Source organism: Colletotrichum costaricense, assembly GCF_030867565.1.
Source record: "Colletotrichum costaricense strain IMI 309622 chromosome Unknown Scaffold_21.1, whole genome shotgun sequence".
NCBI lineage: Eukaryota > Fungi > Ascomycota > Sordariomycetes > Glomerellales > Glomerellaceae > Colletotrichum > Colletotrichum costaricense.
In genome coordinates, this window is record NW_026848250.1 from 177,343 (window position 1) to 193,975 (window position 16,633).

Here is a 16,633-nt window from a genome sequence, read left to right on the forward strand (position 1 = left end):
CGCAGGCTAGTCAAGAAGAGTGGGAGAGAGAGCGAGAGACAGAGAGTGTGTGTGAGTGAGAGAGCGCGCGCCAGGCGATGCGCGATGCGAGATGCGAAACGAAACGAAGCAGAGACAAGGCGACGAGTGGAAGCAGGTATTCGTGGTTGTACCGCAGTACCCGTACTCCGTCCGTAGTGCCGTGAGGTGGTGGACGGCGATGTTTCAACGTAGGTATCGTGGGTGTGCAGCGCAGTGCAGTGCCCTCCTAGTTCTCAGGTGCCCGGTATCCGTACCTAAGGTCGGTATTCTGTTCGTACGTGAGCAGCTGTGCAGGGCAGACACCTAGACACTGGCTTCACTGACAGTGGACGGCGTAGCGCGCTCACTTCACGGCTAGGCGGTCTAAGAACGTCCAGGAGAGAGCATGGGAAATGGGGCTCGTGATGGGGATTTGGCGTGAATGGGGGTGGTTTGGGAGACTGGGAGGGGGGAGGCGGGAGGGGAAAGGGGAGGGAAGAAAGAAACTCGAAGGTGTAAAAGTGACTCGGGGAACGTCTGGGCAAGCCGCAAAGTGGGTAAAGGGGGGGGGGGGGGGGGAAAGGGAAAGAGAAAGAGAACAAATGGTTGGGAGGAGAACTCGAGAAGGGAGGGGAGGGAGCCGATTATTGCCGGGTGTGGAATAGTCTCATTTGGGTGAGTCTGGAGTCGAACCTTTTCTAATGTTCCATTGGCTACCTTAAAGCCTTAATGACAATGTTCATTAACATACTCCGTACGATACTCCGTAGCAATCGTGTATTTAAATGTCGCAGTGTTTTTGTTTCGTTTGCCTGGCTTTCGCTCATTGAGTCTAAGGAAATACACAAATAAACGAGAAAAGGGGTGAGAAGTGTCGACTGAAAATGTGCAAGTATCTTCTGCTCCTTGCTAAATCCCATGCCGCCGGTCAGCCGCCCAGGTGCTGGAATCCAAAAATGTGTACGGAGTACGCAGTAAAAAAAAGAGCACACCTTGCCTTACTTGGCAAATCTATCCTTGATAAACATCATCGTATTTTCATACTTTGCCCCTATTCTCTAGACCGCATGCTCTCTCTCACCCGTGACCACATAGACACAGCATCATACTGCCCTGTGCTCAGGTCTAGCTCAGAAGTGAACTCATCCCATAACGTCTAGTCGTTCATCGGTGAGTGCGTGGATGAGTGTGTGAGGTCATGTCGAACTCAGTCCCAACTTTAACTCTCACTCTCACTCTCACTCTCACTCACTTTACTCTCAGGTGTCAGCAGGAGCCCTGGTAAATTGACAAACACTTACGCACTGACCCCCTTTTTCCAGGGACCTTCTGGAGGTACCTACCTTAGGTAAGCCTCAGATGTATCGACCAGAGTCCTCACACATCCGTATCCGTACCTTACGTTCCAACTCCATCTTCAGGACCCCAACCCCCAGCAACCACCCCCTCCCAACTTCCAAAAGACCCAAACTCCCGTCGGCCCCTCTCACGGGAGCAAACGAGGGAAATTCAAGAAACGCAAAGAAGCCACCCCAATTACCTACGGATACCCAACGTCTACTAAACACAGCTGGACCGCAGTCATGTCCCTCTCTCGCGCTGGCGTACTGCCCTTACGTTGTACGACGTTAGGGGCCTGCCTCAACTGCGCGCCGGTCCTCTTGTCCCGCAGGCCGGACCACGCACCATCAATCGGAATCCTGCGGCAGCGGTAGGAGAACCAGGAGGGGAAGCAACATCAGACGATCGAGCTGCAAGAGGACCCTTTTTTCCGGTCCTTGTGTGTCTACGCAGTATGGTACATACTTACGCAGTAGCTGTTAGGCGCAGGCCTACTATATCTTGCAGAAACGCTGCACATGCAGCCACGGAACGTGTGCCAGCTTCCAACATCCCACATTCCCACACGCTACGCATACACTACACCTACCCACCCTTGCGAAACGGAGGGGGGAAGCGTCACCAAGGGAATTGCAATTCAAATGCATACAGACACTACGGATACATATTCTGGTCCGGTAGTATGAAAGTATCGACGACGTTGATTGTACGTTTGAGCTTGGAATACTCCATGATACACAGAGACTCGAGAAGATACCAGAGGATACGGATACTAGGCAGGCAGTAATTGCCATGGGAGGCTGGTCCTTGTCCTGGTCCTTGTCGTCACCGCTCCTCTGGGCCTGTCATCCACGCTGTCTGTCTGCTGTGCCGCGCTCGGTTTTTTCTCCCCCCCGTCTCTGACCGTCTTACGGAAACAAGTTGCGCTATCTGCTCTCGGTGCTACAACCCTTGAACAATTTTCCGGGCCGCCTCCATCCCAGCCAGCTGACGACTGAAGACGAAATTGACCCCGTTGACGGTGAAGGGCAGGAGGCTGGAGACTAGAGCCTATGTAGAGCTTAGCCTCCGCTACATGGTGTAGAGACACAGATGGCAGAATACCTATGTACTGCACCACGTCGGTGACACTGACAGATCCAGCGGCAAGTCCCCTTGCGTCTTGTGTCTTGCCCCTCGTCGGAAACAAACATTGCCTGGCCTGTCAAGTCTCAGGCGAGCAATCCCGGGATAGGCACCCTGCCGACCCGAAGATGGCCCTGGGAAGTTTGGGACCACTGATGACTGGGCAGGCATCGCGGGTCGCGGACAGCGGCGCATCCTCACGGCTCTCGCACTTGGACCACGGTACACTGTAGAGCAACCCGCCCACACGCTACGAATTACAAAGACGTGGGAAAACGTGGGAACCCGGCCACTTGTCACTTTGGGTGGATGCGGATGTTTCAACATTCTCCGCCTGTCCCCTGGTTCTCGAATTGTTCCAGCCTCGTTTTTGTGCAAAGATTGGGCTTCTGCCTCGTGTCGCGCCAGGATTGTGCCTGTCTGGGCCCCTCGATCCAAGAAAGCCACCTGCTCCGTTGCATCTCAACCAACGTCCCGAATGTGTCCTAGCCAGGCAGCCGGTTCACTCTAACTGAGAAGCGCTACTGCTACTCCAAGATGGTCGGGTCAATATAAGGCGGGCGTCTCCTTTTCGTGTAGTGACCGACTTAGCGCCCCTTTACGGAGTAGTTTTCCGAGAAGTGTACCGACCCGTTTCTTCCGGTCTGGCCCGCGTCTATTCGGCCGAGTCATGGGACGGCGGGCGAGAGTGGCCGCTTTGCCCGTGGCTAGCTGACCATAGGGTCAAAGAGCTGGAGCCTGAAAGGGGCCCCGCGAGGCAGGCCGGTCGTCAACGTGGAACGAGCCCCTGGAAGCTCATCAGCGGTGCCTCCGTGCCGGACCGCCGATCAGTCATTCACGGGTCTATGACTCCATGTGCCATATACCGGTGTCATCTCAAGACAGACACACGGTGGCATGGAAACGCGCTTCCACCTCCATGTGCATGTCGGGCTCGGCTTCGCTTACCACGTCCTTACATTTTGGGGCTTGATATGACGGGCAAGTGCGACGATGGGCGTGTCTGAACCTCATTTCGTCTACCCTCCACGTCTCGGCCCAACGCCTTGTTTGAGTTGCATATCTACGGGGCTTCCCCTCTGATGTAAGGCAGGCCACGAAGAAGATGCCGCGAGAGCAACTTGCTATCAAACAGTCTCGATGCTGCCTTCTCCGCATCTACTCTTGGCGTGATGGGGAACGGAATGGTGGATCATGGGTGCGACGGTTGAACATGCGGTTCCTGTTTCCAAAATGTACAACAGGTTGCCTAATGATTAAGGCCCCTCATAGGCTTGAAGTCGCACATCTGCTCACAATGGATGCTTGGACTTCTAGAAGTCTAGCCAGCCGAGCACAACTTTGGTAAACGAAGGGGCTAAATAGTGATAACGATCTGATATCAGGTTGCGATCACGCTGCGAGGAAAGGCAGAGTTTGGACATTTCTCATTATTTCATGCGTTCTATGTAAAAGGTAGTCAGAGCGAAGACGCTGCCACTTGTCCAGATCACGCCCCTTGAAGGCTGACCGAAGGACTATGTTGCCATTCGCAGCGCCACGCCGGGTATTCAGATAGAGGGTGCGTGTATGCGTGTCGCCAGGGTGGAAGAGGTTGATGTCCCTACCCTGTTTGACAGCATCGTCCCCCTTTTTTTGCTTTTTCAACATTCTGGGATCTCGTCCGCTCGTCGTTCTTAGATACTGCGAACCGAGGACCGTAACCGAGACCCATCATCCAACATAGCGTCCCCAAACCAAGTTCCACTCGTGGCCACTGGCGCCTGTACTTAGGCGACGGTGGCCTTCTCCTTGGGTAAAGGGGTGAAGCGCAGGTAGGGCTTGACGATGCGGACCTCGGGGAAGAGCTCCTTGGCCTGCTCGGTCTTGATGGAAGGGTGGACGATGACGTCGTCGCCGGGGACCCAGTTGATGGGGGTGGTGATCTTGTGCTTGTCGCCGGTCTGGAGGGAGTCGACGATGCGGAGGACCTCGGCAGTGTTGCGGCCGGTGGAGGCCGGGTAGGAGAGGATGGTGCGGATGGTCTTCTTGGGGTCGATGATGAAGACGGAGCGGATGGTGAAGGCGATGCCCTTCTCGTCGACGTTTGTGGTGTCCTGGTAGTCGAGCATGTCGTAGAGGAGGGCGACCTTGCGCTCCTTGTCGGCGATGATGGGGAAGGCGACCTTTGAGCCGGTGACCTCGTCAATGTCCTTGATCCAGCCCTCGTGGGAGCCGAGGGTGTTTGCGGAGAGGCCGATGAGCTTGACGCCGCGCTTGGAGAAGTCGGGCTCGAGCTTGGCGAAGGCGCCGAGCTCGGTGGTGCAGACGGGGGTGTAGTCCTCCGGGTGGGAGAAGAGGACGACCCAGCTGTCGCCGATGAAGTCGTGGAAGTCGATAGGGCCGTTGGTGGTGTCGGCCTTGAAGTTGGGGGCGACGGTGCCGAGGCGGAGGCTGTTGTGTGCGACGTTAGCATTGAATTTGGTGGACGTGGTTTACGTGGTGACGGCGGGGGGGATATCACGACGCGGGGTGGAGTTCAAGGATTGCAGGTTGACAACTTACGGAGCGGGGCGTTGGTCAGCCATTGTGTCTGTCTTCTTTGTAGAGTATGAGAAGATGTATGTGTGAAGGGGTATAATATGGTGTGGAAAGAACAAGGAGCAAAAGAAACAGCAATGGGGAAGGCTGCGGTAGATGGTGTGGGAGTTGAGGTGTAATATATAGCTCGAAGCCGCGCCCCAGGCACAGTCCAGAGCAACGTACAAAGCCCGGCCGTTTTCGTACCTCTGTACCTTTTTCTCAGCTTCCCGCAGCTTTCCCGTTCCCAAAGGTACCTCCAGTTTGTCCCCTCCTTGGTCTCGGAGTACTACTACCTTTCTTTGCCCGACACTGACTATGTACATTATCTTGAAGGCCTGTTTCCCTATTTTCCAGCCTTTGACTTTTGCCTTGTTGTTGCCTATTTCTCTGTTGTTTGTTTCTTTGGTCTCGCAGTATTACCTTGTCTCCAGTTTGACGATATGGTCGCCGAAGTGCCAAGCTCATGCAACCTACGCGATCCAGCTTGATTACAACTCTCAGCATATGCCCCAATGAAGCGTCACATCACCCAGCATTGGCATTGGCAACCCGTAGAAAGCCACGGAATCTGCTGGGTGACGGGCATCCCCTCTACCTTAGCAAAGAAATGATTTGTCTTTGTACCCGTGTCTCCCCCCCAAACTGGCACGTTGTTCCCTCAACGACGAACGGCAAGCTCCTCCAACTTTTTGCCCCGCGTTGGAGGGGCTGTGATTTTCACTTTTGCAGAGGTCACTTTTACCCCTCCAAGTCCGAAATCGGCTAGACTCGATGGCGTGCTCGATTACATCATCCTTGGCTCAGGGCACATCATGAGAAATCACATCCCAACTGCAGTGAAGAAGACGCCTGCTGGGCCCCTTTGGGAGAACCCTTACGGCGCTATCTGGGGAGGCTAACCCGCTAGGAAGTGCTCCAGCCTCCAGGGAATAAGGCAGAGTGTGTCACTGTGTCTACGGAGTATTGTTTTCTTATCTGGGAGCTCAAGGATGTGGTCCACTTTGGTCGTCACCTCCCGTCTTGTTATGTGATGCCGTAGATGTTCTTTAGCAGTGTGTGAAGCCCGATATATATACAAATGTACCGAGTAGCCCAAACATAACTACTCCTCATTGAGCCCTGAGATACGTATAGTATGGCTTACAGAAAAACGTCCAGCGGCGATCAATGGTGCAATCCAGTCGACAACCTCCGGCTCACTGACCCCCACTGCTTGGTCACCACATCATCCACGCCGCACATCGAACCATCACAAAAGAAGAATCCTACGAGGTGCCACGGCATCAAGGGTACCCGAATCGTGGTGCTCCGTACCCCAAAGCTTACCCATCGTGCCATCCACCACCCCGGTAGCTCCTCGCACGCCATCGCCGACAACCGATGCCCCTCCCGTCTCACGGTCCCACTCACATCGCCGACCTCCTCCGTTCCCGCGCCGACTGCCGGCTGCCGATCCCCGGGCTCAAAAAGGAGATCCATCCAGGAGCATCGTGGAGATGGGTAACCTGTATTTACCCTCTAGTGTGTCATGTTACTTCTGTCGAGTATCTGTCTCTGGCACTCTCTGGATTACAAATCTGTCGTGGAAGCCCTCAAGGGCTTGGCTTCCCTGCTGACCACATCTGCAATTATGGCTACAAGATGAGCGTTGGCATCCATACTTTCCCCGGTGCCTGTATGCCTGTCTACCTTCCTCTGCCATCTGCTAAGGAATCAAGTGTTGACTTGCCCGTCTCCTAGCCCGGGTTGTCGCTACCTGGCAAAGAACGGAGAATCTTCAAGACTACCCAAAAACCATTTCATTTCCAAACCCATCATGGTCGAGACAAGTGTCACAATGACGAGGAAGGAATTCTTATCCCCTACGGCCAACGCCCGTCGACAATGCTTCGTTGGAATCCTATCTAGTCTCAACGTGCCACTGCTTTCTAGTGAAAGTAGAAACGCAATTTGACGGGCATCAATCATCTCGGTAAAATGCTGCGCCACTCGGAGGGATCATCAGCGTTCTCACGCGCCTCAACCTGTGGTTTGCTCTGGACAAGACTACAGCAGAGACACGGAAGCTTGACGGCTGAGTCGTGAGCTGGAAGTTTCAAGGTCGAATTGACGGGGGTCCATGGCAAAATGCTGCTGCCTTGTGCAGACGGAGCTGACCTCCGTAAGAATGCCACTCTTGGAATCTCTGCCTAATATCGGACGCCCTTCTACGTTCTTTGACCGGACAAAGACGACACTTTGCTATACCAGGAACAAGTAGGAAGAAAAAAAGACTCAGCCTGAGGAGAAGGTCGGCATCGGCATCGGCATCGATATCGACATCGACATCGGCATCAATTACAACGGGAACACTCTTCACTGGTGGTTGGAAAACATCAGTCTCTAGAACCCCCATATCATACCAGCCATACCCAAACAAGAACCATGGATCCAAACTACACAAAAGCCGAAACAAAAACCTTCAGCCTCCCAGACGGCCGCACCCTAAGCTTTGCAGTCTTTGGCGCCGGCGCAGAGACATTTCACACCACCCCATCACCCACGCAACAAAACCAACCCCGTCTGGCGTTGGCCGTGCTATTCTACTTCCACGGCTTCCCCAGCAGCCACGAAGAAGCCTCACTCTTTCACCAAGCCGCACGCCGCCACGCCGTCCAAATCATCGCCATCGATCGACCAGGCCACGCCGGCTCCACGTTCCAACCCAACAGGCGCATCCTAGACTGGGCCGCTGACGTCCTCGCCTTCGCAGATCATTTTCAGGTTCCCCGGTTCGGGGTCCTGGGTCTATCGGGGGGCGCACCGTATGTTTTTGCATGTTGGGAAGCCATCCCGCGCGAGAGGCTCGTGACGGCGGGAGTTTGTTCGGGGTTATACCCCCCTGAGCTTGGGTACGCCGGCATGCTCCTCCAGGGACGGGTGATGTTGACCGTAGCACCGTGGATCGCGCCGGTCGTGGCGTGGGGTATGGAGATGTCGCTGGGCAGGGCGGCGAGAGACGAGGCAAGACCCGGGAGGTTTGAGGAGATGGTGCTGGAGGATTTGAAGACGAGGCCGGAGGTTGATCGGGAGGTGTTGGACGGGGATGTTGGCGGGGTCCGGTCTGCTATGCTTGCTAGTGTGCGGGATGCTGTTTTGCCTGGGGGATGGGGCCCGGCTTGGGATGTCAAGTTGGCGGGGAGTTATTGGGGGTTCGAGATTGCGGAGCTTGAGGTTGAGGCTGGGGAGATGGTTTGGTGGCATGGGAGGGAGGATGTGAATGTGCCGGTTGGTCTTGCGGAACGGGCGGCGGAGTGTGTGCCTGGGGCGGAGGTAAGTTTTGTGGAGGGGGAGGGGCATGTTAGTCTTGTGGTGCGCAAGGCGGACGAGGTTATGTCTACTCTTGCGGGCCTGTTGAGGGAGACAGATTGAAGGCTGGGTATTCATCGCGGATGTCAAAGGGTCAGCTTGGTATGTGATATTTATTGTGTTACTGGTGACTATGCACTATTTTTGTTATAGCCGTGCTTCTCTCCTACGGGCTCCGGGAAGCCTTGAATACTGTGTGAGCATCGACGCTCTGGTATCTCCGGTCATGTGCCGTTTCCCCCAGCTCCATTCAGCGGGGAGGGCTAGCCGGAGGAGTAGGGGGATCAGTGTTGGGCGAAGGAGGATCATTGCTCTTGCTGTCCGTCACTTTGACGTCCGTCTTGATCGTAATGTTCATTTTGGGTCTGGTGGATGACGAAGACTGAGGCATCTTGTGTACTGTATTGGTGTGGGTGGTGAGTGAGGTGAGTGTAAAATATGGAAAAAGATCGAGGCAAGCTGTTCTAATATGTTGTTCTGTGGTGAGGTAGATGTATGATGTTGAGAAAGATCGAGAAATGCTAGTGTATTGAAGCTGTCTGTGACGATGTAGGAAGAATTGGCTTTGATAGGTCGAAACATCTCGGGTCTATATACTTTCCACTGTCTGTATCGTGAATCATCTATGAGGGATCACGCGAAGTAGTGAAGATGGCTGAAGTGGGATTAAAACATCGTGAATAACGATTCCATGGTTCTCTACGGTACATAATCCGGTTGACCGGATAACTGAACAGATACAAAGGTGTACTTTGTACGTGTTTTTGTCAATTCGAAATCGAAATTATGGGAAAACTAAGTAGCTTGGATACTCTTCGAGTCGGCTCCGCATTGCCTTTTCTTTATCTTGAGTAACTAAGATGTCAAGGGACGGCGCAGCTAGCCGTTCGAACCCGCCATCCCATTACCTCTAGAAAGTTTTATACCCCGGCCGAGGAATAGACTGCGCTTGATCGTCAGCGATGGCAGCCCAAGGTTAGTTACGTAAATTCCATTCTTAAAAGGCATTGAGACATCAGCTTTCATGGGGAACAGTCAAGGTTGTATGAAGTGTTGAGTATAATGTGCCAACTAGCTATGTTCTAAGCGAATGAAGTAAGTAAGAAAGTGGTATCTCGTTTGCAGTAAAACAGTCCCAAGAATAGAAATCTACAGCTTCACCCGTCCACCGTTGAGTTCATCCCAATCCCGCCCAGAGAAAGGCTCGTAGGTGTTGTTCTTCAACCAATACACTTCGCCAGCGGCGTCCGTGCCGCCCGGCCTGACACCCTGGGATCGGAGACCGTGCTTCTGCTGCTTGTTCGTACCCGTCGTTTGCATAGCCTCGGGAGGCATGACTCGCAGGAAGATGGGCAAAGCATACTTGGGTAGTGACTGCTTCACGTGCTGCGCAATGCTCCTCAGCACCTCCTCGGATGGTTGGCCCTGAAGGACAACGGCAGCACACCCTGCGCGTCCGTCGTGGTTGGGCAGCTCAACACCGTAGACATTTGCCTCTTGTACCAATGGGTGTGAGCCAACGGCCTCGCCAACCTCTTGTGTCGACACGTTTTCACTCTTCCAGCGGAACGTATCGCCAATGCGGTCGGTGAAGTAGAGCCTTCCTTCGCTGTCCCAGCGGACCACGTCGCCCGTCCTGAACCAGGCATCTCCCTTTTTGAAGACGTTCCGCAAGACCTTTGCCTTTGTTGCGTCTGGATTGCCGTAGTAACCCTGGAAGCGGCGGTTGAGGTCGTCGGGCGAGAGTCTGAACATGAGCTCTCCTGGCTCACCAGCCTTGGCAGGCCTGCACAGACCCGTCTGCCTGTCCCTCCAAGGCTCCTCGTTATTCTCATCCATCTCGGCGAGGGCAACGTCGAGGCCCATGACGACGCTGTACAGGGTGCCGTTTCGTCCAACGGCGCCCTTGGCAAAGTCGTTTCGGCTCAAGTTCCAGGTTCCAAATGAGCCTTCGGTGGCGGCGTAGAATTCGGCAATGGTGTCGATGCCGAACCTCTCCTTGAACCTGTTCCACACGTCCGGTCGCAGGCCATTGCCAAAAGCTACCCGAACATTGTGCTTCTTGTCGAGACTTTCACCGGTGACGGGGTCGACTTGTGGGGCAGCTGCAAGCAAGTACCTGCAGGTCTCGCCAACGTACTGGATGATGGTGGCCTTGGAGGAGCGAACCTCCTCCCAGAAAACCTTGGTCGAGAACTTTCTTCCTATGCAAATCGTACCACCCGCCTCGAGGGTATTACCGAATCCTAGCAGGGCCGCGGAGCTGTGATACAACGGCATAGACTAGATTCCTGTTAGTTTGGGGTCCATGGTGGGTTGATGGTTCGACTTACAGTGTAGAAGACGTCATTGGGAGAGTTGCTGGTGAGTCTTGATGTGAAAACACCACCGACGATGCATTTCGCCCAGGACACAATGGCGGGTTTGGGCATGCCCGTTGTTCCTGATGTGTAAATCAGGATCGCCAGATTCTGATACTGGCTCTCTGACCGATCAGAGTCGGGAGCACGCCTGGGCTTAACGGTGTCGATTTCTCTGTGCAAGCTCTCATCGAGCACCACGAACTCCACGGTGCTCAGCTCGCTCCTCACATCTTCAGTGACATTGGCGGCGACGTTGGGGTCAATCAGCATCAGTTTCGTCTTCGCGGCCTTGGCGCAGTGAGCTAGCGGTTTGCCAGTCAAATTGTAGTTAATGAAGGCTGGCTTCGCGCCAATGGACCACAAGCCGAGCCATAGGAAAACGAAAACGTCGGAGTTCTGGAAGTTGATGGCGACAACGTCCTTGGGCTTGACGCCGTGGTGTTCCCTCAACCAGGTGCCATATTTCAGGACTTGCTCGTAAGTCTCGCGGTAGGTATATGTTTTGCCCTCGAAGATGATGAACGTGCGATTGGCAGACGATTTGTTTTGTGCCGCTTGTTCGAGGACGTAAAACTGGTTCAACCGGTCCGTTCGCTCGCGCCACAGAGCCGAAAGGGTTGCGGGTAGCGCACATGAAAGCAGCTTTCTGTCGTACCACAAAGAAAGGCGAGCATTGATGTACGAATAAGCTGCGGCTGCAGCCGGCAGAGCGAGTGCGAGCGGAACTAAACGGTGAGGAAACGAAACAAGTCAGCGCGATCGGCCCCCAACGATGTTTTGTGCAGATGGCTGTGCCGAGGCAGGCTGATGTAATGCGCGATTGCGGCGCATTGGATGTGTGCCAGAGGTCGGTCTCCTTTACGGTGGTTTGTATTTGTCTTGGCGGGGGTCTCAAGCAGGGCCAAATAGTCATTACGACAGAGTGGGAGCATTGGAGGAAAAATTGGCAGTTGGGGAAAGCGCACTCACCAGGCATTTTCACTTTGGCCAAGTGGCCAGTATTTGGATCCGGCTAGAGGTGATTCGTCCCAAAGGCTGAGAGTTATGTTGGTGTTCGTAGAGAGATGAGAAGGCCGATTGGCAGGGAGGCGGAGAGTGGCTAGTTGTCTTGATTGTGCGCCTGGGTGTTGGTTCGGTGTATGTGAGACTCGGAATCAGTAGTGTTGTCTGGAGCTGTAGCTGGTAAAGAGAGCTTCAAGGCCGTGCTCGTATAGACTTGAAGTCCTCGTCGAGTAAGGATAGCTTGGAGGAAGGGCAACGTAGTCGAGACTTCACAGACAAAAGATGCAGTGAGCCAATTGCGCGAGGGTGTGGGTGAGGATAGGTATTTGTAACGGCCTGTCGAGGCTGTCACAAGATAAGAAAGGGTTTAAAAAGTAGAAAGCCTGTGTTGCAGTCGGCATTGGGATGTGTCGTCCCTGGTTTGAGGGACCCGTACGGGGGGGAAAAGATGAGATAAAACTACCTGTCGGTCCTATCATGCACAACACGACACGACACGACACAACACGACGCAGCAGCACCTTTTGCACCCACCTCCGATTCTCGCCAAACAGTATCCGTACTCGGTGCGGTACTTCCTGGGAAGCAGTGACCTCAACAGTCGGCTGTTGGGATGTGGGAGCCCATGTATGGAGTACCTCTTTGACTGGGTACAACTTGGCGACCAGATGGGCGGGACAATGGAGAATATTCTTCTATGGGGCCCTGGACCAGGGTTGGGGTGGCGGAGAAAGCTCTTGATCAACGATGAATCGACGGTGGACAAGGTCCTGGCATGACATTCCTTCTCGACAGCCGAGGAATATGACCAGCTACGACTGTCACGTTGGCGCTTGTGTTGGCACTGGTGCTTGCTCGTGGTGCAGCTGCACGCGCTTGTGGAACTGGCAGGTTGACTTTTGGCCTCGGTGTAAGTCGACGGTGGCAGCTCTACTGCGTAATGCTAGCTATGCTTTTGCTTTCCGTGTGCTTGGCCCGTCGCAGGCAATGGCTGGGTTGTGAAGATGGATCCAAGGATGGCATTGCTGGCCTCTCTGGGCGCGCCGTGCTGTGCGAGTGCGGTATCAAGTTCTCCTTAGCTCGCCCATCACGGTACGGATACTTTCGCCTGCATGCTGAGGTCGCAATAGTCCTGTGGAAGTGTGGAGAGAGGAGGCCAGCCAGCAGCCGCAGATCGAGTGCAGGCTTGCAGCTCGCTGGTTTGCGTTGCATTTGTGGTGCTCGCTGCATCGCCAGGCTTGGCCTGGCCTGCCAAACTGGGCTAAACGAAGAACAAATCGAAGCTTGAGCCTCGGCATCTGTTGAAGCTCGTGCGCCCTCGCGTCCGTACTCTGCGCCAGAAGTCGTTTTGAGTAACCGATTCGGGAGGGGTGGGCAGCAAACGCAGGCTAAACAGCACGTCTCTGGACTCTTTGATGGATGCTTCTTCAACGGCGAGTTGCGATTCGTCGGCAAGAGAGCGGGGTTGTTCCTTGCATTCCATGTTCCTGCTTCCCATTGCCAGACCCCCCCAGTCGACCAGATGCATGTCCTGGTCCCCTGCCGCTGTCCGCATCCCTCGTCCAGACGACCCGGTTTGACGGGAGCGAACCTACCGCTCGCTTTCTCTCTCTCTCTCTTTCTTTCGACAGCTACGGACCGCTCGTAACAGATCGAATAGCACGTTTGCGTTTCCGATGAACTTTGCATTGGCAATGGTTGCCGAGGTGTTGGACTTTGGCTCTGCGGCTCTTGACACATTGTCTTCCGCAGGCACTCGAAAGGAGCGCCATATATGTGCAACTCGTGGCGGACCTTTGCTTATATCAGCTCACATGAACGACGGCTCGATGCAACAGGGGTCCATCGCGAGTTTCTCTTCCAATGTCTATTGAGAGACGTTCCGGAGTGGAAAGCACATCAAGCTGGTTATCTTTGGGGCCGTGTCGCCGTAATGACTCGACTCGGCTCGACGACGGATCCATAGAGAAACCGGGTATGCATGCCGAGCTGGGAGACTTTGTTGGCTCCCGCACTACGAAGGGATCGCCAGGCTCGCTTCAAAACTCCGAGTACGTTCGCCTTCCTAAAAGGGTAACATTGTTCTTTCTTTTGGTACGATCACGAGTGATTCGTGATAATAGACAACAGCCATTGCGGCAGATTGGAGGGGCAGCTGTAGGTCGCTTCCTCGGCTGATGGTCAGCTCACTCAACATTTTGGGTCGGAGGAATCGGCGACAATATTCGATGCCGGTTCCGCTTCTGCATGTTGGTGGAGCGGACTCGAGGAGGAAAAATCGGGCCTCGGACTCCTGAATTGTCCCTGAATTGGATCGTTGCCGCTCATCCCACCGTCTCACGTCAGCGTTGTCACAGCGGAAAAGATAACGTCTATTCGCCTCCGAGGCGCAGGCGTCAATCGCACTCGCATCCGACGGACGTGCATAGTGACAGCCACACCCAAAGTGCGGGTAGAGAGTGGTGAAGAACATCTGGGAATGCCTTCGTTTCGTGGCCGAACAAGAGTCAGATGCACAGCGTACAAGTAGGACCACAGGCGTCTTCCCAATCCGTGATTGTGTCGAGGGTCTGGCAAGGTAGGTATCCGTAGTTGTGGCTTGATGCCGTAACGATGACAGGCATCAAGGCGGAATGATGCTGTCTGACCTTGTTAGACAGAAATTCTGGTTATTACGATCCGACTCTCCAGTTGCATAATCCACGTGACCGCGCGCAGCAATTAAGGTTAAGGTCAACGTGGCTGCGTGGCTACTTGCTCCTTATCTTATCGGGAGCTCTCCTCAAGCGCGACATTGCTGAGTCAAGCATCTCTGGCCTGTCTGAGGTAGGTATGCGAATACCCCTTGCTGGAATTCCACCTCTCATGATCGTTGTGGCTTGCTTGCTGCAGCTTACAACGCTCAACTTCACGACCGCTGCGTAGCTTCTACCGAACATTGCCGCGCACGGCAAAGGCTCATCAAATGCCTGTTGACGACGAAGTTGGCAGCCCGGCAGCCAGCGGTGCAAGCTTCACCCCCGATCAATCCACCACCTCCGCCCCTCCGCTGCAGACCGAGTCCCGCAAGGCTCCGCCCCCCGAGAAGCCATCCGATGCGCGCCGGCGATCGTTTGTCATAGCCGCCTTTTGGGCCATTGTTCTTCTCCTCGGTCTGCCAATATGGTGGATGACAACGAGCATCTACCGCGCCAACCTGCCTCTGAGCGGCATGGTCCAATGGGCGGATGGAAAGGTAGGCTCCTACCAGCTGGCGTCTTTACAAGTTGAGGGAGGGCACCCCGCTGACTACTTGCGTAGGCTTGCCGTCCCGTGTTTCCTCTTCGTATATCAGTACAAGCGAACAAGTTGCAGGAACAGGAAGCGCAGAACCTCCTTCGCCTCACTCAACATGCCCTCGATGATCTCAACGACTTCTCGGGTCATCATCTCCGTCTGCAGCTTGCGCCTCGTGACGGCGACGACATCGTTCCTGAGGATGACTCCCAGGTCGCCCTGACAATTCGCCTCAGCCCTGGGGACTCCACGACAGTCTCGTTAAACCCTCACTCTCCTATTCTCGACATCACATATCCCCCGAATTCGATTCCGTCACCGACTTCGTCCTCTTCTGCTCTAGCTTCGTACATTGCGAAAGAATTGCGAACTACCTACGCCGAAGAACAAGCTATTATATCATACCTTCTCTCAGCAGCCTCGGGAGCTTCTGATGCGAGACCTCAGGGGATGTCGCCAGAGGCAGCCGAGTCACTGGCGAAGCGAACCACCCGTTCTTTGCGATATTCACCGACGTACCACTTGAGCTTCTCGCTCTTCACTAGCGGCTCTGCTCCCAATACCTGGGACATCGAAGCAGCTATCCAAACATACATGAAGCCCATGCTTGATGTGTTGAGCCCCATCCACAACTTCACGATAGATACCCAGGTGCAGCTGTATGCAACACCAGGGGCGCAGTCCCAGGTTTTGAACAAAGACGACCTTGCCTCCTTCATCAACGCGGCCGAATGGCCCCTTTCGCCGTCCATCGGTGGTGCGCCGACGGTAAACTTCCTTCTCTTCGTCGGAAATCAAACAATTGGATTGGATTCGGGGTCCGAAACATCACAGTCCTGGCTCATCCCGCAATGGGGAACTGTTTATCTTCTGTCGCTGCCTCCGACGACGTCACATGTGCCGGCTGCTACACTCAAACAACCTATGCTTACCTTTGCTGGGCACTTGCTGTCACTCCTTGGCACTCCTCAGTCAGGCTCTCTTCCTTTGCGGCTCTCGACTCTCACGCGCATCCGATCCGCAGACCTCTTGCTACGTGCATCCTCTACCCTGGGCTCCCTGGCAAGACTGTCACTTGCACTGCCGTCTATATCCATTCCCCGCAACGTTGCAGACGGTGTTACCAAAACCATGCATCATCTCGAGCTCGCGTGCGCCAGCCTAGGCGGGCCCGAAGGGTTGGAGCATGCTAGAATCGCTGAGGCCGAGGCCGAGCGAGCGTTTTTCGAGAAGAGTATGGTCGGACAACTATATTTCCCCGACGAACATAAAATTGCCGTCTATCTGCCGCTTTTAGGGCCGGTGGGAGTGCCCCTCGTGATGGGTCTGTTGAATGAAATCAAGGCATGGAGAAAGCGGAGACGAGAGAGAGCCGAGGCAGAAGCTAGAAAGAAGCTTTAGAACGTGATGAGTTGACATGACACAGCGAGTGCATATTGGCCTACACAAATAAAGGTACCAAAAATCTCGCATCCCATAAAATCGTGCCTGGCTCTCAAATCTTAACGTCTCCGGCGGTGGCAGTAACATCATGTCGGCTGATAAGGTGTGAAGTTTGGAGCAACACATCCAATCCTCATATGAGCTTGGCGATGACCTTGAGTTTTGTCACTAGA

General features: G+C 54.4%; 8 protein-coding genes across 8 annotated transcripts; 5 read left to right on the forward strand and 3 right to left on the reverse strand.

Moving 5' to 3' along the window:
• Positions 1-1,591: 1,591 nt before the first annotated feature.
• CCOS01_14552 (uncharacterized protein) lies at positions 1,592-2,027 on the forward strand (the record flags this gene model as incomplete). The annotated part of the gene is made up of 2 exons (XM_060462695.1): positions 1,592-1,786; positions 1,818-2,027. Coding segments are annotated over 2 exons (405 nt in total), but the record flags the coding sequence as incomplete, so codon positions are not given.
• A 2,208-nt stretch (positions 2,028-4,235) lies between these two features.
• Positions 4,236-5,033, reverse strand: CCOS01_14553 (AhpC/TSA family protein; the record flags this gene model as incomplete). Its single annotated transcript, XM_060462696.1, has 2 exons — positions 4,236-4,899; positions 5,011-5,033. 2 exons carry the CDS (start codon positions 5,031-5,033, stop codon positions 4,236-4,238), a joined length of 687 nt encoding a protein of 228 aa, XP_060306527.1.
• A 1,179-nt stretch (positions 5,034-6,212) lies between these two features.
• Positions 6,213-6,644, forward strand: CCOS01_14554 (uncharacterized protein; the record flags this gene model as incomplete). Its single annotated transcript, XM_060462697.1, has 1 exon — positions 6,213-6,644. A coding segment is annotated over one exon (432 nt), but the record flags the coding sequence as incomplete, so codon positions are not given.
• Positions 6,645-7,452: 808 nt separating this feature from the next.
• CCOS01_14555 (uncharacterized protein) lies at positions 7,453-8,439 on the forward strand (the record flags this gene model as incomplete). Its single annotated transcript, XM_060462698.1, has 1 exon — positions 7,453-8,439. The coding sequence occupies one exon, from the start codon at positions 7,453-7,455 to the stop codon at positions 8,437-8,439; it is 987 nt and encodes a 328-aa protein (XP_060306529.1).
• Positions 8,440-8,730: 291 nt separating this feature from the next.
• CCOS01_14556 (uncharacterized protein) lies at positions 8,731-8,958 on the reverse strand (the record flags this gene model as incomplete). Its single annotated transcript, XM_060462699.1, has 1 exon — positions 8,731-8,958. The coding sequence occupies one exon, from the start codon at positions 8,956-8,958 to the stop codon at positions 8,731-8,733; it is 228 nt and encodes a 75-aa protein (XP_060306530.1).
• Positions 8,959-9,525: 567 nt separating this feature from the next.
• Positions 9,526-11,715, reverse strand: CCOS01_14557 (AMP-binding enzyme; the record flags this gene model as incomplete). Its single annotated transcript, XM_060462700.1, has 3 exons — positions 9,526-10,659; positions 10,710-11,464; positions 11,709-11,715. The coding sequence occupies 3 exons, from the start codon at positions 11,713-11,715 to the stop codon at positions 9,526-9,528; spliced, it is 1,896 nt and encodes a 631-aa protein (XP_060306531.1).
• A 966-nt stretch (positions 11,716-12,681) lies between these two features.
• Positions 12,682-13,029, forward strand: CCOS01_14558 (uncharacterized protein; the record flags this gene model as incomplete). The annotated part of the gene is made up of 1 exon (XM_060462701.1): positions 12,682-13,029. The coding sequence occupies one exon, from the start codon at positions 12,682-12,684 to the stop codon at positions 13,027-13,029; it is 348 nt and encodes a 115-aa protein (XP_060306532.1).
• Positions 13,030-14,706: 1,677 nt separating this feature from the next.
• Positions 14,707-16,418, forward strand: CCOS01_14559 (phosphatidylinositol-glycan biosynthesis class S protein; the record flags this gene model as incomplete). Its single annotated transcript, XM_060462702.1, has 2 exons — positions 14,707-14,976; positions 15,042-16,418. 2 exons carry the CDS (start codon positions 14,707-14,709, stop codon positions 16,416-16,418), a joined length of 1,647 nt encoding a protein of 548 aa, XP_060306533.1.
• Positions 16,419-16,633: the final 215 nt, after the last annotated feature.